Genomic DNA, 22,225 nt, shown 5'->3' with positions numbered 1-22,225 from the left:
ACTCTCCAAGTTAGTGACAAGCTCTGTCTCGTTGCTTTAAAAGAAAACAATGGACTGGTCTCACATGAAAGCTCAGACAATGAGTCTCATATCAGTAGATTGGGTTACTGTTTTGTCAGCAGACACGTTAAGCCAATTTCAAAGCTGCACAGACAGCAGCCTGTGTACTGTAGTTCACACCCTCCTGAGGGCAAAGTCACTTGGACCTCTGCAGCTTGTGTTTGTAATAAAACTCTAAAAAGTCTCCAGTTTCTTCCAGTGACTTGGATGCTGGAACAAGCCCAGTAAAAACAATGCTTGATGACCTTGTTGTTATAGAGTTTTGATCAAAGTGTGAAGGCAGCGCTGCAATGAGTGGCAATGCAATCCTCACAGCTTTAATATTGATTAATACCTACGGTATTACTTGAATCATTGATTCTGTGCCATGAGTTTACTGACTGAGGACTTTTAGACACGGCTTCTGCATTACTCTTATAGCCTTTTTATTAACTAAAGAACTAATATGATGACCTTAGAAAAACAAAACCAAAGAAGAGCCGCTTTATAACAAATGAGCAGTAGCTGTTTGGCACAGGACAAACCAATCTTGCAAGGTACTCCATCTGCTCTCTCAGCACTCGAGGATGAAGAACAGAAAGGTCGACGTACACCTCTTTACAGTGGAGAGGGGATCAGGCATCCTGGCACTATGTGATAACACGATGCTCCACAGATGGGGTTTTGTTGGGAAGTCCTTTCAACCGTTGTTTTGTTTGTTCACCTATGCCGGAGATCATTTATGTTACATCTAAAATGTAATCATCACGCATGAATCAACTTCTAGGTAATAATTAAAGAACCTCATATCTCAGTCCTCCTTATTTGGATAAGGCTGATGATATTTTATGTTTCTGATTGTCAATAAATGTCATTAAAAAATTAAAACAATGAAAGGATCATAGTAAATGTTACTTAATATCATAAGGTAAAGATCAGATATCATTTAACATAACCCAAATAATTCCTTCTTAGCAAGACTTAGCAACCCTCTCTTATATAAAAGTGACGTTATTTCTGGTACTTTCTGAATCCTCAAAGTTTGGCATTTGGCGAAAACCATCTGGGTTTTATGACACCATGTTATGAAGCGACCATATTTAGGTGAGTTGGAGCTAACTAATTTTTTACGTTAACATTAGCAAGTTTAATGTTGATGTTAAAAAATAGCAATTAGGAACACCGCAACCAAGTAGTCATCCCTACAATACTTCTTTGAAGTCCACCAGCTGGGGCGTTGTAATGTGACTAATGTAAGTCTAAAGTCTGTGACACAAGACAATATCAGAGACAGACATGTTTGCAAATGAGAATTTTAAGACACCCAGAAACAAAACATACCCCAACGGACTTTAAGCCTGGATTATAGTTAGTGGCGGACACAGTCACGGATAGCTCAGTGCATGCGTAGTTGGTGCATTGTAAGGTAAATTATCCACGGACCCTTCCATTCACCGTCCGTTGAAGAAATTTACGTCACTGGAACCCAAGTGGACCCCCTTGGACTCTGGGACACGGAAAGTATAAAACTAGCTTTAGACTGTATAGATTTAACATGTAGACACAGATCTCTGCTGATTATTCATTTTTATTAATTGACTAGTTCATTTCAAAAATATAAATATAACTACATTATATAACTACAATAAATTATAAACAAAAACCAAGGCAAAACACAACAAGGTGTTGTGGATATCTCTATATACCAAGGATTTTTTCACATTCTCCAAAAGGAATAGAGTGAAGTTTACACATACATGCGGTTTACACTTTTTAAAATAAAATAATCCTAGACTTAAGCCCAACCACCTGGTGTTTAAACTGTCAGTCTGTAAGGGTTAGCCAATCAAAAGAAAGCTGATTTCAAGGAAAAATGTCCTAAAGGCAAAGGAGCTTAAACAGCTGTTTCAAGCATCTTACAGTATAAAAAGCAGATTACTAAGAATTAGCTTGACCTCTAAGTTATGCAAAAACTACTTTAGTGGAGTCCAAGAATTAAAAAAATATTGAGGCAGAAATGGGCAGATTAGGTCCACTTTAATTTAAATAGATGTGTTTTTAAAAACAATTTCAAGGATGAGGAAAATTAGCAATAGCAACTAAATTGTTGTTAGTTGACCGTGGCTCAGGGGGTTGGGTAGCGTATCTGTAACCGGAAGGTCGCCGGTTCGATCCCCGGGCTCTCTGTCCTGGTCGTTGTGTCCTTGGGCAAGATACTTTACCCTACCGCCTACTGGTGTTGGCCAGAGGGGCCAATGGCGCGATATGGCAGCCTTGCTTCTGTCAGTCTGCCCCAGGGCAGCTGTGGCTACAACCGTAGCTTGCCTCCATCAGTGTGTGAATGCGAGAGTGAATGAATAGTGGCATTGTAAAGCACTTTGGGTGCCTTGAAAAGCGCTATATAAATCCAATCCATTATTATTATGCCATCCTGTAGATGTGCTAGCTTTGGGCTGACAGTTAGCCTCAAGTGGCCATTTTCATGAACATGGCGGTTTATGCAAAATATACTGCTCTACTGAATAACATATATAAAAACAAATAAATTATTTGTTTCTATTTTATTCTTATTTACTAAAATCTGTAGTCTCCAACTGTTAAGATCACTGAGCTTTGCAGTAAAATTGGATGCACTGCTTAGATTTATGTCTTAAGTGAACTGGATTTCCTTCCTCTTTAACATCTACAATAAATGTGAAACTATGTTACACATTAACAGATTCCTGCTTGTATTTCCTTTCTGATTCAGCATTAAAAGTATAAGGACTTTGTTTCAGAAACCTCTTAAGTTGTTAAATGACATGATGATGAACTTACATAACTCAGTTTCATTTTCTGGTGGCTAGCTTTCAATGCATCATATACGCTATTACACCATTTAATCAAAAAGCCTCTAGGGTGTATTGTACAGCAGTATTATTGGCTAGAGACATTAATGTAATCACTGTATGCCCTAGTATCTGTTTATATGTGTTTTGTTAGCACAGCTCTGCATTACCTGGGTAATACTCATCTATCATTTTAAGACTGGAGAGTCCCTAGACAGAGGATGAGTAATTATTCAAACAGATAAAGATTTACAGCAGGTAAACGCGCTGTGGCTGCTCCGCTGCACTGCGTCAGCCCTGGAGGTCAATGACCAGATCTTGTGGGACGAAATGTGAGTCTCACATTTGTCCAGCTTAAGACCCATGAAAAATGAAAAAGGTGACCTGAAGTATCATGTGGGGCCAGACAGTAATGCATTGCCTTGAAGACCACAAGGTGCTTTGCACATCTGCAACAGCCAAGGTTTTTCATAAAGTCGGGTTAGGGATCTGATGCAGTCTGTTTGTGAAAAATTACTGGAAATGATGCAATCATAAAGGCACAGTTCTGTGGAACTGAAAATGTTACGCAAACATGTGGATACCAAAAGTGAAACTATTTTGTATACTGTGGAACAACAAATTATGTAGGCTTACCATATTTTTGAATGCAAAAATATAGTCAAATTTATCATTAAAGAAAACAAAACAAAAAACAAACCTTAATCTGTAAAGGTAACAAGTGAAAACAGCATCAAATAAATATAGTATAGTCAAGCATACTATTTGTGACTAAATTTGTGCTGCAGCATGGAATAGCATGAAATGTATGAATACAAAAATACATACTTACATATGTGTATTGAGATTAAATACTTATAAGAAAAGTAAACTACTCTATGGCTTATGGCCTGCAGGGAAATAATGTAAATGCTTGTTTGACAGTGAAAGCCTCCAGAACATGTTTTAAGAGGGACACCCAGTGGCTTCACTTTGGTACTACAAACTGTATAAATGTATCAATCATTCCACCCTGGACAAAGAACAACCTGCAAAATTGCCATGACATTCATGCACATGGTGACTCTATGTACCACAATGGTATCCATAACTTTTGTGTGAATTTGTTTCCTGTTGTTCAGATTATGTAATAACACACTGATGAACTAAAGGCTCATAAAACATGATGTAGCTTACCGGCATGAGAGGCTCCAGTTTGGGATTCTGTTAATCTTTAGCCGCCTATACAAAGAGAAAATTCAGTAAGGTTATCAGCAGCCTGCAAAATTACCATAAAGTTAAATAACAACTCTCTAAATTACTTTCAACAGAAACTGAGCTCTATAACCTAGACCACCATACCAGTAAAGCACAGGTATGTGATTGTTGTAGGACACAGAATGGACTATGCTTCAGTATAGAGAAACTCAAAAACTTGCACAAATTAAATTGATATATTATGTGGTTTGAAACCTTTTCTTCTATTATAAGATCAAATGAAGGAATCTATGGGGCAATTAATCACTGAAAGATTATTAAACTACTGTCTCCTGTTGTGTATCTGCCACTAACATGCCTTAACGTTGCACCTTCTATGGACTTCCAGTAAATCAGCCAGATAACAGACTACTGATAAGAGTCAGCTGCAGACAGAAAGACTGTTGATAAGTAAGCACATAAATAAGGGATAGGCATGTTTTACAATTAAACAAAAATAGTTTGTCTGATCACAACCACTTCCTGGAAATACTTCACCGCAATGCATAACAGTGCTCTATGCTTGGAAAACTGCAAGGGAAAAGTTGTGATTACAAAATCCTGGGAACTGTGTTATCATATGTTGTCACAAGAGCATCCAGTCAGTTTTTGGGAATAAAGGTTTTAATGAAAGTAAATTAAAGCAAATGGTGCAATCCAAGTGAAATGTTAGAGGTGCTCGGTTTTAAACTATAACAACAAAAAATAAATTCTGGAACATTTGTAATATATTCTTTAAAAAGTGAGTGGAAAGTAAACAGTACAGTTAAGATTGTTAGTTAAGTAGTTTCCTTGGAAACGAATCCCACCACAGGACTAAAGACATAATGGAAAATAAATGAGAACAATGTTATTACTCTACTACTACTACTATTGCTAATCATAATAATAATATCATTATTATAATACAAGTAGTTTCGTGATTACTTTTCCAAGACATCTGTATTAGAATACATAAAGAGACAGCCACATATTATCACAAATCAAGAAAAACACGCGCAAGAGTGGTTGAATGACCTAAATATAACCAAAAACAAGCACTATGATTACGTCATTTTAAAAAACGTCGTGTTTTGTACTGCTTCCTCTAAATGCAGCCGCTGAAAGGAAGCAAAATGTCTTCCTGTAAAAATCGGCCAAAGCACCCGGTGGATATATTGTTTTACAGCAGAACCGAGGGCGAGGGTGAAACTGTAAACACGCGTTGAGTCTGACGTCTACTTTGGACACGAATGCAAGCAGGAAGACAGGTGGTGTTTTCCCAGCTTCCCGCCCACTCTGCGAAGGAGTTAGGAGGAGGGTTTTTGAGCAGGCAGCCGGACTTTGGAGCATATAACTTTTTAAAAAGAACCGTGAGTGGTGGTAGCCAGACTTGCACAGATCCTTGCACAGATTTAAGATATTTGCGGTGTGTGAAGGTGAGTCTACATTTTGGCCTACTGCTAATGGTACTAATGCGTTTCTTGTTGTTTTGCAGTCTTTCTTCTTCCTCCAACTTGTTAATGGTATAATCCGCCTCTACAATTTTACCGCTTGTAGTTTAAAGTAAAACATTTAACGAACACTTAATAGCAACCTGTTTTCAGAAAGTCCCAGATTCGTATTTGTTTTTCTGTTTAGCTTTCGGTTGTGCTGTTGTTCAGATAAGGGAAGTTAAATATCTCCATACGGGTTATATGGAGCTACCTACTATTATTTATTCCAATTTAACAACAGACTAAAAAAAATATTTGCCATCTTAGTTGAAATTAATGATTATTGTGCCGACTACTTTCTTGCTACATTTATTAATTTGAAGGTCTAAAATTGTTACAAATGTTTACATTTTTCTCAGTATTGTTCAGTTTTGTTTTGTTTGTTACAATTAAGAAGATGATACCATCCATTGTCAGGTCATTTGGATTGAAATCGTATCCTTCAAAAGTGTTAAGGATGTGTTGTATATGTGGTGTTGTGTTTCACCTTTCAGAGTCCAATATGGAAACAGAGAAAGAAAAACAAAGGCCTCCACACAGCCAGTTGATTTCCGTGCCTCCCAAGGATACAGTCCGTCTCCTGGAGGTATACGTAAAACGTAGCCTCAGCCTAAATGATGGCACTCATGGGCTTAAAGTGGCTGGGAGGAAAGAAAAATGGGTGACAGTGCCAAAAAGACAAAGACATCATTCCAGCGACCCCTCCCTTCACTTGGCCCCTTCACTTGAGAATGTGGATGGCAAAGAAATTGATACGTTCTCTCCGGTCGAACATGTACCAAACCAAACCGAGAAATGTCCCGAAGAACCAGAGAAACCGACAAAAAAATCAAAGAAGATCAAGAAAACCTCATTTTGGAAAAATATAATTGGCTTTTTCACCCGGAAGGACAATGAGGATAAAGACGATGAGCAGGACAGTCCACCAGACAAGTCCAAGTCCTCTGAGACAGTAACTAACTGCTTGCCCATTACACCAGTCACTTTACCAAAGAAGTCAACAAGAAAAAAGTCCCTAAGAAGAAGATTCTCAAAAAGGCAGCCATCTCTGACAAAACCAAACAAACCTGCTGACATCACTGGAGTTGAAGGTATGTCTGTGGGAGAACTGACCTTAGTTAATAATCAATGTTATTTTTTACATTTTTATAGTAAGCCAAATCACTGGAATACAAAAAAATACACATTTAAAAATAACCAAATCTTCATTTTGCAGCTGTTGTCAGTGTAACACCAACATACTCTTATTATGAGAAGGTGTCAGAGGAACTGGAAAAAATTGTCCATGAGGTCAAAGAAAAAGAAGAGGTTGCACCACTTTCAGATGGTAAGAAACTGTTTAGTTCTCTAAATTTAAGTCATGTACATGTCAGTCTGAAAATACTTCAGTATTGGCAACAAATTTGATGAAAGAAAAGTAAAACAACTCCTAAACCAAATGGAAGGTTTGTGCTAAAAATGTAACTATACCATACACTTAAACCCACATTGTTACATGTAGCAGACTGTGGTGTGAACAATGTTGTGAACTGCTCAGAGCATTAATTACACTTCATCTTTCTGTTTGGTCTCAGAGGAAGTAATTAACAGGATCATTGCTCTGATGAAGGAACAGGGTGATGCCATAGATGTCAAGGTTGGTATTAACTGTCAGTCTTGGAAAATTACAAATATTGAAATACTTTATGTGAAATAGTCGGCCTGTATATAATGCCTTGAATTTAAATTGTTTTTAATTACACAGATAAAATGTGTTTTAACAGAAAACAAAAGCTAACTAATAAATCTCAAATTATTATAAAGATAACCATTACCAACTCCAGTGAAAAAGTACAAACTCCTTCACAAATTCATGTTCAAGTTCCTGTGTTTGTCTGCAATACTTAATGGGTTTTTGTGAATTTGTCATGGGCATTTACTCCTGCATGTTTTCTGTTTTTACAATAAGAATAGTAGTAAACGAGGCCTACATGAGAACAGGAAGAGGTGTAAAGTTAAATATGCAAAGTTCTACTTAGCAGCATGTCAGCGTGTTTTGAAACTACAGTTAGTTTTTTGTTTTTTCATACAACAGGTTCACACATTAAATAAGTATGGCTGCATTTGGCAATACAAACTATTTAGAAATGTGATCAGGCATAAATACTAAAGATTTCATGACGACAGCTTCATAAGTCTGAGGATTTGCTGCTTTTCTTTGTATTATTGGATCATAAATTGTTTTTGGTATATTTCAAAAACATTTGCACATGTAAATATGGCCTTTAGAGATATTATCCACATTTGAGCTATGAGCATTTTTAATTTTCTGACATTTTATAGACCAAACAATCAGTACAAAGAGAAAATAAATGGGTTGCTAATCAATAATGTAAATGATCATTAGTTGGACCCATCATGAATCAGACTAAAAGCTTTCTGTTCTCTCAGCTACAGCTAATGATTATTTAGGCTTCCTGATAAGATAGCCTTGCACTCTATTAAATTGTAATTAGCTTTTTATCCCATTTTGTATAACTGTTCAGTAGCTGTTGACTTCACGTTTATTTTAGTAAATCAAAAGCAGATTGTATTAACAGACCTCCTCTTCTCCTTATGTCTTACAGATGAAAGATAACCCCACCCTGAGCTACTTCTTTCAGCAGATGACATACTCTTCCTTCCAAAAGCTTGCTGATGCATATGTTGAGAAAGAAGGTTCATCGACCCAAAAACCTCCAACTGTCTTACCAACAGCACCTGAGCTGGTCAAACTGGCTTTCACACTCGACTTCACGGCCAGGATAGCCGGACTCTCCAAACAGAATGTAGGCCACATTACTGGTCTGGGAAACCGTTATCTACAGGACCGATTTGAATACAGACAGGTAAGGATCAGATGAAATGGAGAGGGATAAAGCAAAGAGAGTAAACATTAGAAAGAAACAGCTTTCATGTGTTGTTCTCATAATAATGAAACGATGTTATCAGTTAATTATTGATTAAAATGGGAATGCAAATGTTCCCTTGCTTCAATATTTGAATGTATATCCCTAAAAAAGATGCTAAATATAGCGTACGATATTGTTTATTTTTAAAAATGACATTGAAAAAGTTTGTTTTATTTAAACTCTTATGTTCTCTTACAGGCATGCACAGATCATCCATGGTCTGACAGTGATGACTGAGAAGCAGCCAAGCAGAAACATAGCTGCACATTAAATTTTGACAACCCCTCTTAGCACTGTAGATGTGGTTAAGGATGCATTGCACACCTGAGTTCCTTTTTACAAAGGGGCTAGCTAAGAAATGCTTTAAGCCTGCAAAGAGACACATGCTGTAATCTATGTTATGTTTTCTTAATATTGTTTTTGAGTGCGTGTTAAACTATAAATTCGCAACAGAACGACTGCTGAGAAAACTGTTTGGATGTTGTTTGAGTGCATGAGTGTTGTCTTTCACATTAAGGTTCAACTGAGATATAAGTAAACTACTAACAAACACAGCTGGTTTCACAAAACTAAAAAACTGTGACACTTTGCTAGGTTGAGTTGTGTATATGAATTTGTAAAAATGTGAAAGATCAGTGCAATTTTTTATGTATAAGCTAAACAACTTGGTGCAAGGTTCTTGAATATTTTGGTATTCTAAAATGTGACTGATGTTTGTTTTTCATGAATGCTGGCATTCATATTAAATACTAAAAAGATGTTTATATTTTTTTCCATTGAGAATTGATGTATATCTAAAGGCTGGCTTAATTTAAGATCAACTTGACAATAAAAACAGCAAAAATTAAGACTTGCATCTCCCTTAATTTGTTGGAAAAATAATTATTGTGAAGAGTATTAAAAAAAATTCATTATCCTTCCACCACCTGAGAAACAGAAAAATGAAGCTAATAGAACAAATCAAACATCAGCCTTAGGCTATTACATACCTGCTCAAACCTGTTTAGGAGAGGCTAGAGATCTCTGTTTATACCTGTTAGGAAGCAGGCTTCAAGAAATAAAGCCATCAGCTTCTGACATACATGGGCCACACCTCTTAACCTTTGAATTCAGGTGTTTTCAATCCCATTGCCACGGCTATATAAAATCAGGCTCCTAGCCATGTGGTAGACCTTTCCAAACTTCTGTGGAAATAAGAGCTCACCGAATTCCAGCATAGTACTGTAACGGGAGTTGCTCGTGTAGGTATAATGTGCAAGTGGCTCGCTACTTTTGTCCATACAATGTATGCAGCTGCAGGTTGGCAAAAACTTAGAAACTCTGTTCTAACAGATGAATGCAAGCTGAAGCAATAAAAAGACCTTGGGTCAGCCACACCTTTGTGTTTTACAACTAACATATAACAACATATTTTAAAAGCTGTACAACCCTGACAATAAAACAGACTTGTTAAAACTACTGCAATTATAAATAAAGTATGTTTTCATCAGCTTTGCAATAAATAAAAAAAGCTTTACATTGACAATTCAAAGTGTATAAAGAATCTGTATACATTTGATAGACTTTAATATATTTGGAATAAGCAAATATTAAATGGAAATCAACAGTCAATATAATTATTATGAAGTACTATGACTGCCTCAGTATCCTACTAAAAATAATGAACACGTGTGATTTTGTGCTGTGCTCTACAAAAAAAACGAGAAAAAGACAAATGGAACTGCATGATGAACACAACAGTTATGAGTGTTGTGTATGACATGAACCACTGAGATCTGATTTAGTGAAACTTGAAGCAAAGTAAGCCCACACATCAGCGTTAATTCTTTGAGTACCGTAGTTAGTCATTTCAAAGGCAGCATTAAGAGATTAAGTTGCTTACTTCGTTGACCTTAATTCGGGTATCTTATGTAAGGCAAAAGCAGTTTGTGGAAGATGGCAGGTAGTGGAAAAATCCAGGTCACAGCTGAGTGACTATTTATGCTGTCATGCAATTTAAAAAATCAATTGCAAAAGATATATTGTGATGTGACTAATGACTCACTTCTAATTTATGCCCTTGCAGGGTTTTGGCTTGTGACAGGGAAACCACACAGGTAATCAATGACAGGTCACTAAGGTGTCCATCCATGCCAGCTGCATTACTATTCAACTTGTTGGGCAATCAAACGTCTTTACCATGAGAAATAACTATTGAGAGCACTGAACATTATGCTAGCTGTTGTTTGAAGCACATTACCAATCTACTGATTGACTTCTTCCCCCCTTCCCGTTGATCCTGTTCTCGTGAGTCTTGCAGTAATTTTAAAAATTAAGAATCATTGTGTCTGTATGGCTGCATTGATAATTATACAATTTATACTATCAACACTTTATTGGTATTTTTTTCCATGTTCCAAAAGACCCGTTTTACAAATTTCTATACTGTTTTTTTTTTTCTCCTTGTGACTGAATTGTTGTTACAGGTCATTTATGTGTTTCCTAAACCTTAAACACACCAGTTTCAATCTTGTTTTTTTATTATTTTGGTCTGGTCTGGTTCATGGACTGTCCCTCACTGCTCATACCATTATGTGGTTTCAATTATCTTACCAACAATACGACAGACAGACCACACGGAAGGTCTGGTTTGCCTAATGATGACTGGTTTCCTAGTCTTGTCTATTTTTAACATGAGACAAAAGCTTTAGCGTCAAGCCCCAGACACTTAAACTGTAATATCTTTGTGAATGATTACTTTTGCCCAGTCACAATTAGGTAAGGGTTATTTAAAATAAATATCAATTAAAGGACAGTAAGAAAAGGTGATTTTGTGTAAACCTTTTACATTTTTATTGCTTTTTAAACACAGAGAAGGCAGATTAATCAAAGAGACCAAAACCCATATCTTCGTCGGACTCTTCCGATTCTTCTTTCTTCTCTTCCTTTTTCTCTTCCACTGCAAACAACAAGATGTTGTTTAATGAAAAGATAAGTACAGAGAGTAGTTACCAGCGCTGAGATCCCACACAGCTAAACTTTTACAGCGTTAGTACAAATTTATCATCCAAACTTGCAGAAGCTTTAATTTTCTTCTTTAATGACAGATATATAAATATATACGTACCAGCAGCAGGCGCAGCCCCAGCACCTCCACCAGCGGCAGCTGCAGCAGGTGCCGCCACGGCACCGCCTGCTGGTACGGAGGCTAACTTAGAGAGGCCTGTGGAAGAAAAAAGTGATACACAACTGTTAGCCAGCTCCAGTGTATATCATCTTGACCTCTGCAGTTATTTTCAAAGAAGGGCCTTTACCTGAGTTCACAACTTCATTGATGTCTTTACCATTGAGCTCACTAATGACCTGCAGAGAAGAGACAACTCAGCCACGGCACATTTTCAGAGGAAAAGGCTCAATGTTTTAGCAACAAACCTTATTTAAGCGTTCATCATCGGCCTCAATTCCCACGCTGTCCAAGATGGACTTGATGTCCTTGGCAGAAGGATTGGCGTTTCCACCGAGAACAGCCAGGAGGTAAGCGGCCACGTAACGCATTCTGTAGTGATAACGAAACAGAAGTGAAGAATCTGTGTGCCAAGTTACGAATGTAAATTGGAAAATTTCATTTCGAAAAGCATCTCAATATTCCGGTTTGTGTTACAGTTAATCTTGATGGCCTGATGATTTTTTACATTAAGTAATTAAAAGGGGGAAATCATGAGATTAGAGAACTTGAGTATAATGAGCATTGATGCTGCTAATTATATTACTAGAAGATAAACAGGTAACAATTTCAGAAAGTGTAAGTTTAGCTGTATTTCTTTTCTCTCAAAATAGGCCTGTAGTGGGTGACCACGCATGCAAACATGAATAGTCCATATATAGTTAAAGCAAGTCTTTTCTACATGTCTCAACAGAAATGTCGTTTTTTTGCTGCCCGTATGATCGGCAAACGTGTATTTTGTGCAGTACTAGCTGGTTAAAAATATGATAAATCATAGTCTTGGCAATATTCCTTTGAGTGGAAGGCCAAAATACGTTAGATTAGCACCTTTCTTTTTTAAAGCAGGAAAAGGTGATTTCTAAATTGTATTTTTATCGAGTAGTCTGACACTCAGAAATACTCCAGGTTTGCCACTAGGGGGCCTGCACGCACCCTCGGTGAATTTATTTAAGGACAACGATGAGTACTTTCATAAAGCAAAAAACTGAAGTGTATAACTACTAGTAGTTCTATAAGAATATTTTGATTCTTTAGTGTTTTTAAGATTATACTTTGAGTCTTTAAATATGTTCGGAGAACCCAGGTTTAGCAGTTCAGCTGTAGTGTAGCTGATGTTTTACAAATAAAAATACTAAACATTACACACGGACAAAAATCACCATACTAAATATGCAGGTCGCTGTTCGACTTTGTATTCAGTGCCAAGAACACATGATGTAACAGCCTCTATGCTGGTGTGAACCATGTAAGCTGGATACATCAGTTGGGACCGACAGAGGCAGCATGGCGCCCAGTGTTTGTCTGTAGCAGTCCTCCATTATTGACAGTAATTTAGGCAACAACGACACATTTGTAGCCGAATAAAATCAACCATCAAACACGGGTCACCTTAAAAAATCATAAGGAGATACAAACTAACATTTATAATGTGACGGATAGTTGGACTTACTTTTAAGTCTAAATAGACACGAAACGTCGGTCACGCTAGAAAATCCGGAAGAGGAAGAGAGGCGGTACCGGAGGTTGTATGCGATATAGAGTGCGTCGATTTCATTGGTCTGCTTGATGACAGATGTATACGTCAGAATCATTGTTGGACTTGGATTGTGGGTAATGTGGTACAGAATGAAGTCGAGCGTCTCACTGACCAAATAAATCGGTAACAATTATTATAATTTCAATATTAAATACACGCTGGTCTAAACTGCAGTTTCGGATTTAAAGACCACTGTACATTTATTCTGGAAGTGCCCAACTGAGAATAATTTCTTTTTATTGTTGAAAATATTGGTGAAATTATTTTCCATTGTGCAAACAACTTAGGTGGCTTATCTCCAGGAAAACAGCACACAGAAAATCGTTTTTGTGCACTGGGTCGTTGCTATTATAACTTTACTCTTATAATTTGCCAAATTTTACACCTATAAATGTAACTTTACAAGTAAGAAACCATGTTATTATTGATTTTTGGTGAAGAAGTCGAACAATTAAGTTACATTTGTATTCGCTCCATTATAAGTTTATATATATATATATATATATATATATATATATATATATATATATATATATATATAACATGATTTAGTGGAAAATTTTTGTAGCAGAATGACACCTTTCATAAAAATACAGTAAAAACATTCTATTGTTGTTATTATTATTCACTTTCCCTGTACAGATTGGATAGTAAATTAACTGGCTTGTAACAATTAAGTCATATATCTACATTTAATATTTATAAGTAAATATAAATCAATTCTAAATATATATAAATAAAAATGTAACATGATATCTAATAAAATGCATCTAAATGTTAAGGAGTAAAGGAAATTGAGAATTAAACAGGAATTGGCACTTAAAAAATTAGTCCTTTAAATCAGCTTTACAGCACTCTTCAAAGCATTTGCACTGCATGTTTCAATGTTCCAACTTTAAAATATATTAACATATTAATTAGCCTGTAACAGAAACTAACATAGTTATAGCAGTTGTCATTCATAAATCATAGCTGAAATTAATAATTTTTTTAATTACATAGTTGGTTTGGGGGAAAAACCACATGGTACAAATCATTGAAGTGCATGACAGTGAGACAGCTCATTCAATATGTTTACTTCCATCAAAAATGATCAGAAATAGTGCTCAGGTACTGGTAATATTACAAAAATTCCTTACTAAGATGCAGACAAATTCTCTAGTGATCTTTTGTGTTTTAAACATTGCAGAAAATACACACAAAAAAAGACAAAATCAAGTAATCCTTTCATTGCAGCCTATAGTTCAGCCACCTGCTCCTGTCTGTCCTGCGTGAAGAGCCAATCGAACAAAAAGACCACCAAATCTGAAACAAACTCCACAATCGCATTCACGTTTGTCAAGTACCAGATTTTATAGCCACATTCTCCAATAAAAATGACCAAAAAAGTGACCAAAAGCCCAAGGAAGATGCGGTCCATGTAATAGTTTGCTTTATCTCTGAAGGTCCACTGCTCCCACGGTTTTGCAAACTGAGCTTCACGGTATTTGCTTAAGTGTAGCAAGGCATTATGTTCGTCATCCATCTCTTCTTCTGGAGCCTCTAGATCTTGTTCTTCCCCTTGTTCCTCTCCTTCTCTATGAGTGTCAGCCATCTTATAGTTGGTTGGGCATGCAAAATTCTGTTGCTGCTTGAAAATGTTAAAAAAGCAAACGTAAGAAATGATTTTGCAAACTGATGTAGTGATAGTGTTTTGTAGAAGCCTTAAATGTTTCTCCAAATATACATATAAATAGTCTTACCTTGCGAAGATTTCAGTTTCTGTGTGCTGAAGTCACGATAGACACTTCCTACTTACACCATGCTTTTACCTCTCTACTGTAGATATTGTTAGGCCAGTGCTCACAGGGCTGTGTGGTGCAAAGGCAGTAAATGCCAGGTTGGTTATGCGGCACCTGCTTCTCTAAGATGAGTGCTGGGGATTAGACCACACTCAGCAGTTTCAAATCCCTCAGCGAGGATGAAGGTTAGAGATGGTAATATATAGTACATATTGACATGTTGAGCGATAATTAAATACCTTTTTGAACCCCATTGTTTTAACACAAAGCCTGGTGTTCTGAGCATATCAAATGGAAAATCATTTAATATTCTAAAAGGATTATACCGCTTTTATGTATTAAGTACTGAGTGGATGTAGTCCTGAGGTCAAACTGATGACGATGCAGAACCGATGCGGCTTTAGCAGAAGCTTTAGCCTTGGAGTTGGAATAAATCACTTGAGCATAATGCTCTGTTGTTAATTTCTTTAAATGCGCCAGAGCCTTTTCACCATTCTGCCACAGCTTGTGAAATATGGCCTCAACTATGTGAATTCGCTGAGGAAGTCCCTGCATCCTATGATAAAGACTTATGGCTGAAAGGCTTTGATATTGGCAGAGTTTTTGTCTCATTTGGTGTAGTGCCTGAATTGATTAATTTGCATTCAAGGTAGAGCCTTTTCATCTCAGCATATATTGAACTGTTTATGTGAAACCCAGAGAACAAACTGCACTCTGTATTGATATTATGCCAGTAAATCTCTTCACTCTTCTGACTGTGTTCATGTGACTCATCAAGCATCTAGTATGTGGTTTTCCAAATTCAATCTTTGCAATGAATCTAATCTCATTTATAAGTCAGTCGACCACTTTGGCACATATTGCAATATTTCGCCCACTATGGAATGCCACTGGCTTTCACACAAACATGGATAATGTCCTTGAAATATAATAACTTTGGCGATGTCTAAGACATACCTGCAACATCTCACTGAGTAGAATGTATTTTGTTAAAATGGGAAATACATCTCTTGTTTCCACTTTGAAGCATTCTGAGCATGAAATATTGAATGCATCATTTATGATGTTTATCTACAGCACATTACAATGATTAAAAAAATCAATATGAATCAGTAAGGAAAGAACTTAATAACAAAAACAAAACAAATCAAATGCCAGACTGATGAAGATATAATTTTCTTTCAGTTTTTCTCACTGCAACCTTGGTTTATTCTAATGAAACTCACAGAAATGTAAATGGATAAGATATGGGTGTTTCCCAAGACTCAGTGAAGTGCTGTGTTATTCCAGCTAATGGGTTTATTTTCCTTATCAGTTCCATATATCATGTAATCCCATTAGTATTGTTGATACACCATCACTGGAAACCAAGAACAGAAATATCGCAGTCCTTTTTTTACACTTAAATTCACTCTCTAATTTAGGACTACTGTGCTTGTAGGGTATGCGGTCGCTTCTAAGGGTTTACATAACATGCAGCGGCGAATGATTTGGATGAGTGTGGCACGGAAATGCTTCATCTTGAATGCATAAACCAGCGGGTTAAGAGCCGAGTTTACATGGGACATGAAAATCCCTACCTTTGAGGCTATCGGATTGATACAATTTGGGCAAAATAAAGTCACGCAGTTCATGATATGTATTGGGAGCCAGCACAAAGCAAAGAGAAACACCACCAAGGCCAACGATTTGGCTAGTTTCAGCTCCTTCCGGAAGTACTTGTCTCCATCACAGGTGGCCTCAGCACGGCGGTTAAGTTGCTTCCGTATGACCCTAAAGATCTCCACATACAGAGTGATCATTATCAGCAGTGGTGGTGCCACACAGACAAAGAAATTAAAGTACACCATATAGTCCATCCTTATAACAGCGGTGAACTGGCAGCATATTTCACTGGCGTTGCTGCGGTTTGCGATATCCCGGTTATTCCAGCCAATCATCGGAACCAATCCAGTGAGGAAGGAAAGAATCCAACAGAGACAAATTGCCACGAACGCTCGCCCATTAGTCACTATGATGCTGTACCTGCGCAGTATGATGAAAAAGAAAAGACAGGTTTCCGATTCACCTAAATGCGCATATGAGTACTATAGTTATAGTGTTTCATTGGTCCAATGTCAGCCTTTGAGATTTTTCAAAGTTTTCACAACTGACACTTGACATCAGGATCCAACTGATATATAAAAATGTTGTGTGGTAGACCGCCAGCTTTCATAAAAATGCTACCTCTGTCAGTTGTTTACATAGACAGGAACATTTTAATTTGCTTAAAAGGTTTTTATTTGCATTAAACCTTGCAAAGATATATGGTGCTGTATATCAGTCATGAAGATGGAGAACCTAATTCACTCGATTGAGCACATATTAGGCTCTCTGACTCTAAAGACAATTAAAAAGAGATTAACACCATATGTTCTGCTAGTTCAAGTTCAAAAGACACATGCTATATAATGTGATATCAATTAAAATGTTTGTGAAATAAATTTATGCTTATAAGTAGGATGAATATTGTACAGAACCTAGATCAGTGGATGACTAATTTGCATGATTAATTTTGGACAGGAAAGCTGCAATGGACTGGATCAGGCAGTCTTTATCGGTCAAGGAGGATGCTGACATCAGTTTCCTATGGTGTTCTGCTATGAATATTGAGTTCTTCTTAATGTAAACAGATCATGATTTACTACATTGATACTGTAATTCTCAACTTTCACTACTTTATTCCAATTAATTTATTTTTACCTTTTCAGATAAAACAAATAACAATAAAAAAACAAACACACAAACAACTGCTTTTAAATCAGTTCCTCACCTGGTAGGAATTTTGACTCGCAGATATCTGTCGATGGCTATTGCCAGTAGGGAAAAGATGGAGCTCTGGGTGATCATCAGAATCAGGCAAGACAGGAAGAGGCATGTGTAGAACTGAGTGTAATATCCCACACTGATAACGATAGCTAGAGGGATGACCAAAAGTCCCACAGCGATGTCAGCCATGGCCAGAGACACAATGAAGCAGAAGGTTGCGTTGCGGAGAGCCCGGTTTTCATACACCACCAGCACCACCAGTACATTCCCCACCACAGAGGCCAGAGCAATAGTGGTCTCAATGGAGATGTACACCATATCCATGTGCTCGTGAGGTTGGACAGGACAGGAAGTCATTATTACACTTCACAGATCCCACTTATCTTAAAGAAATACATTTAGTTCAGACTTTCCATTTATCATTATTTATGTTCCTTACCTGACTGGAGGAATTTCCTATTTGTGCCATTTTCACAGTGAGTGGAGCTTATGTTCATGGTGGCATGGTGAAGAACTGAACCTCAGAATGTCATTCAAGCTCTGGACAGGACTGGATACCCTGCATCACCACTCTTCTACGTCCTCTACTCTCTCGCTCTCACCAACTCACTCTCTCACAAGTCATAAAATCAAGGGGAGGGACTTTGATTCCTGCAGCATCCTGCAGCAAGAGTTTGTGTGTGTTTGCGGTTTTTGAGAGGAACTGCGGTCTGTAATAACTGGCAGGAAATACTGTCAAAAGGGCTTAATAATAGCGAGCTTTAACCTCAAGATGGCTCTGCATTAGAACTCATTTTATCTTACCTTGTATGGTGCTAATATCCTGCTTTTTCCAGTTGAGGCTCCTGTCAAAAATTAAGGGTCTTATGTCGAAACTCACCTTGAAACATTAAGGCATGCTTTCAAAATGTCTAATCTCTATTACTGCAGTGCAATTTTTATCTGAATTAGCCAGCCTTGTATTGCTCACCTAGAGCTCGTGCAAAAAAAAACTGCCACTCAAAGTATTGGTGCAAGCGAGAGCACATCACTCCAATTTTAGCTTTCCTTCACTGGCATCCGGTTTGTTTACAAATCCATTTTAAAATCCATTTAGTTGTTTAAAGTCTCTTAACAGTTGTGCTCCATTTTATCTGTCTGAACTGCTGTACCCATATATCACTCTCACTCTGTCACTCTCTTTTTGGGGTTTTTTTTTGTTTAAAAAAAACAGTTTTACTCCCTGACCTTTGACCCAGTGAGAGATATTAACAGTTATTCTGAGATACTTTTTATGTACTATTTTATTGTTTAACTTCTACAGCTCTTTTGTTTTTCTGCATCTCTTACCCTTTCTGCTTTTTGGTCAGCCCTCTTGTTGTTTTCTAAAAGTGCTTTATAAATGAAGTGGTACAATATGGTATTATAAAATGATTTACATATATCAGCCTACAACCAAAGTTGAAGTGCTTTCTAGAATGTAATAAAAATCCTCTAAGAAAATACTACTGCAGCAATGCCTGAAATGTCTTGCCTGTAGTTCTGGCTTTTCATGTGTTGGCACACTGGCATAAAGCCTACCTGGCATGCCTTTGACCCACTTTGGATCAGGGTGTGGAGTGCTACATTACCAGCTTATTTTAGCCAGCTTAGCAAATGGCATTCATAGACTGTATAGGTGGAAATTATTGCTAGCATACAAATACATACGAATGATCTGATATCCCTGTGTTTGTATTGTTCCTACATCATCATTGGTCCAGGATCAACATTGCAACTGACCAATGGCATGGTCTGAGCATTCAGTTAGCATTAGTCACAATGTTTGCTAATGCAGAAATTATTACTAGCCAACATTAGTAACCAAAATTTGGCTAACAGGAAAACTAAGTTAATAGTATATTTATTATACTGCATAAATTAATAAAGAAAACACCTGAAATGCTTATCATTTGTTTCCAAAGAGAGATTTATATAAACAAAGACAATTTGACAGGTCAAGTTCTCTTGTATTGCTCGTTTCACTTACAGATATAATTCCAATCAGTCACTGCAAATACCTCTTAAGTTTAGAGCAGCTTAAATGTAAGAATGCACATTTATGTGGAAATAAACTAATAAACATTTGACTGTTTGAAGTTTAAAACACAAACTGTTTCCCAGGTCTTTCTTTTGAACTGCTTTTCTATAACATGAATTACCCACAGGTAGTAGAAAAAACTTCATTTACTTATAAAGCTTAATTTAATTGTCCATCCAAGGATGCAAAGACTTTGGCAGCATTACTGAGCGAGCAATCACTGAGATGGTCTTTAGTTGCTTAAGCAAGCAGATTGAATGTCTGCCCATAAGTATATTCAGTAAGATCACTTCACTTTAAAGAAAGCGATGACTCTGGATGTTGTTTTGGCCGGCTGCCTAAGATCTCAGGCCTGAGTGTATGCATTAGGACATTTGTGAGAAAACACTGAATCAGACTTACAGGCCTCTGTCACTCCATAATCAATCTATACACATTATCAGTACTGAGGAAATAACTGTGAATACAGAGTACTGTAACATAGAACCCTGTTGTTGTTTATCCATATCCTTATGACAGTTTCCTTGTTCCCTCTTTTTCTCGTGAAACAGTCCAGTAAAGTTAAAATATTCCTTAGTGGCAATGTGGTTATTAAAAGCTAATGTAACATGCCTAAGAAACATGTATTTGGTTCCATTATTTATTTATTCAAAGTCATCAAATCAAATCAAATCAAAATTTATTTATATAGCACATTTTTAAGACCGAAGTACACCAAAGTGCTTTCCATTAAAATCGCAGTACAAATAAAATCACAATAAAATATAATTTACAAATATATAAAATATAAGATAATTACAAAATCTAAATACAGAGCCAGATGTAAATTACCCTAATTTGCCTTAAATGCTAGATCAAACAAATAAGTCATGGTTATCTATCCCCATCAAGTTGTCACGCATTGGTTTTACAGGCTTCTTTCTTCGCCTCACACTAGAGTTGGATGTCTCGAGACCGGTCTTGTAAAGTCACGTAAAAGTGGTCTCGAGATCGGTCTCAAGGCCACTTTTATGTGGTCTTGGTCTTGTGTTGGTCTTGACGGACTTCGGTCTTGTCTTGGTCTCGCTGTCTCGGTCTTGATGTCTCAGATCGATATAGTGGTCGGGAGATTTGGAGTAAACAGTATCCATGACACACAACGTAATGTTCGATAATGTGTCATACGCAAAAGCCCCACTCAATTTCCTTTTGCTGCTCAGCTCTCACACAGTGGCTCAGCTATACTTCAATCCCTCCATATTGTGGCCAATCACATGTGAGGATATGGGATATTATCATTATGTGAAAAAAAGAGAGGGTGAGAGATGCGACACTCAAGTGGAGAGTCCGTCTGTCCTCTCAGTAAGTGAGTGAGACAGTAGACAGCGGTGAGCAGGGCTGTGCGAGTGCATCGCAAAAACACATAAATATGCCTGACACCCGTAAACGAAGCAGCATCTGGCTGCAGTTTAAAGACTTTTTTGTCTCGGTCTCTGTCTTGGTCTCGTCTCGACTTTGTCTTAGTCTTGACTCGGTCTGTCTTGGTCTTGGTTTAGGCGGTCTTGAAGTGTACCTCACACCAAAAGATTGATTAGTATGTTGCCCTATTATTTATGCTGTCTCACATGAGGTACTATGAAAATAAAAAAGAGCCCCTTTAATCTGTGAATTGCACCACAGTAAGTAAGGCAGTTATTCTGTCACACACATAACAGTGCACAGCCCATATTGAACATACTACAAATTCCTCTGTAGTGGCGATACATTTATCAAACATAGTGAAGACTTGTTAAATTTCTTTACACAAAATATTTTTGTCCCAATCTGTCACAGGCTGTACAATGAAATCAGCCACCTGATTGCTCCACAACCTGCATTATGCACAAACCATCATTACCTATAAACAGAAAAAATAAATTTGATTATGGCCTTGCAGGGATCCGCTTCCACATGTGCCACAGGGATTACATGACAGTAACACTTCTATTACCGGTATCAATCAACAAAATTATTCTCAACATCCTCATCAAGCATCCCGGTGCAATGTAGAATTTATTTCACTCTGGCATAATCATTTAGCTGAGTTTTCAGGTGAAACACACACCACTAAGTCGGATTATGCTGTAGATGGGGGGGGGGGGGGGGGGGGATGTTAGAACTGCTGTCCCTCCTCCTACACTGCTCCAAAGCAAGTGCCAGCAACAGCAGCCTCTTGTGACTGCAAGCACTCACTCATTACCAGTTGTGGCTAATAGTACTGTAACTATTGTTACTAATTTGATACAGTTTGCTGCATAATTTGATACAGTTTGCTGCATCTGTTTTGTTTGTTTTTTTGTTGTTGTTTTTAG

At 37.2% G+C, this 22,225-nt stretch overlaps 3 protein-coding genes across 4 annotated transcripts; 1 reads left to right on the top strand and 2 right to left on the bottom strand.

Moving 5' to 3' along the window:
• The first annotated feature begins 4,913 nt into the window (after window positions 1-4,913).
• LOC146710182 (uncharacterized) lies at window positions 4,914-9,356 on the top strand. 2 transcript variants are annotated; one of them, XM_085457508.1, is made up of 6 exons: window positions 4,920-5,521; window positions 6,073-6,669; window positions 6,795-6,905; window positions 7,153-7,214; window positions 8,185-8,445; window positions 8,707-9,356. In XM_085457508.1, the coding sequence occupies exons 2-6, from the start codon at window positions 6,081-6,083 to the stop codon at window positions 8,743-8,745; spliced, it is 1,062 nt and encodes a 353-aa protein (XP_085313634.1). In that variant the 5' UTR covers window positions 4,920-5,521; window positions 6,073-6,080; the 3' UTR covers window positions 8,746-9,356. The 2 variants fall into 2 exon arrangements, with proteins under 2 accessions (XP_085313633.1, XP_085313634.1); XM_085457507.1 differs by having other exon boundaries at window positions 4,914-6,669.
• Window positions 9,357-11,313: 1,957 nt separating this feature from the next.
• On the bottom strand, window positions 11,314-13,245 carry rplp2a (ribosomal protein, large P2a). Its single transcript, XM_085457509.1, has 5 exons — window positions 13,161-13,245; window positions 11,920-12,043; window positions 11,802-11,850; window positions 11,615-11,710; window positions 11,314-11,446 (listed from the first exon to the last, which is right to left on the bottom strand). The coding sequence occupies exons 2-5, from the start codon at window positions 12,040-12,042 to the stop codon at window positions 11,370-11,372; spliced, it is 345 nt and encodes a 114-aa protein (XP_085313635.1). The 5' UTR covers window position 12,043; window positions 13,161-13,245; the 3' UTR covers window positions 11,314-11,369.
• Window positions 13,246-14,220: 975 nt separating this feature from the next.
• Window positions 14,221-20,547, bottom strand: LOC146710180 (adenosine receptor A1-like). Its single transcript, XM_085457506.1, has 2 exons — window positions 17,841-20,547; window positions 14,221-17,053 (listed from the first exon to the last, which is right to left on the bottom strand). Exons 1-2 carry the CDS (start codon window positions 18,191-18,193, stop codon window positions 16,444-16,446), a joined length of 963 nt encoding a protein of 320 aa, XP_085313632.1. The 5' UTR covers window positions 18,194-20,547; the 3' UTR covers window positions 14,221-16,443.
• Between the last annotated feature and the right edge of the window lie 1,678 nt (window positions 20,548-22,225).

The sequence above is a fragment of the Copadichromis virginalis genome, linkage group LG5 (genome assembly GCF_057382275.1).
Source record: "Copadichromis virginalis isolate Kocher_CV1m ecotype Utaka linkage group LG5, C_Virginalis_male_GT1.1, whole genome shotgun sequence".
Taxonomy (NCBI): domain Eukaryota; kingdom Metazoa; phylum Chordata; class Actinopteri; order Cichliformes; family Cichlidae; genus Copadichromis; species Copadichromis virginalis.
Note: the sequence above shows the minus strand (reverse complement) of the source record. Positions and strands in the feature narration are given on the sequence as shown.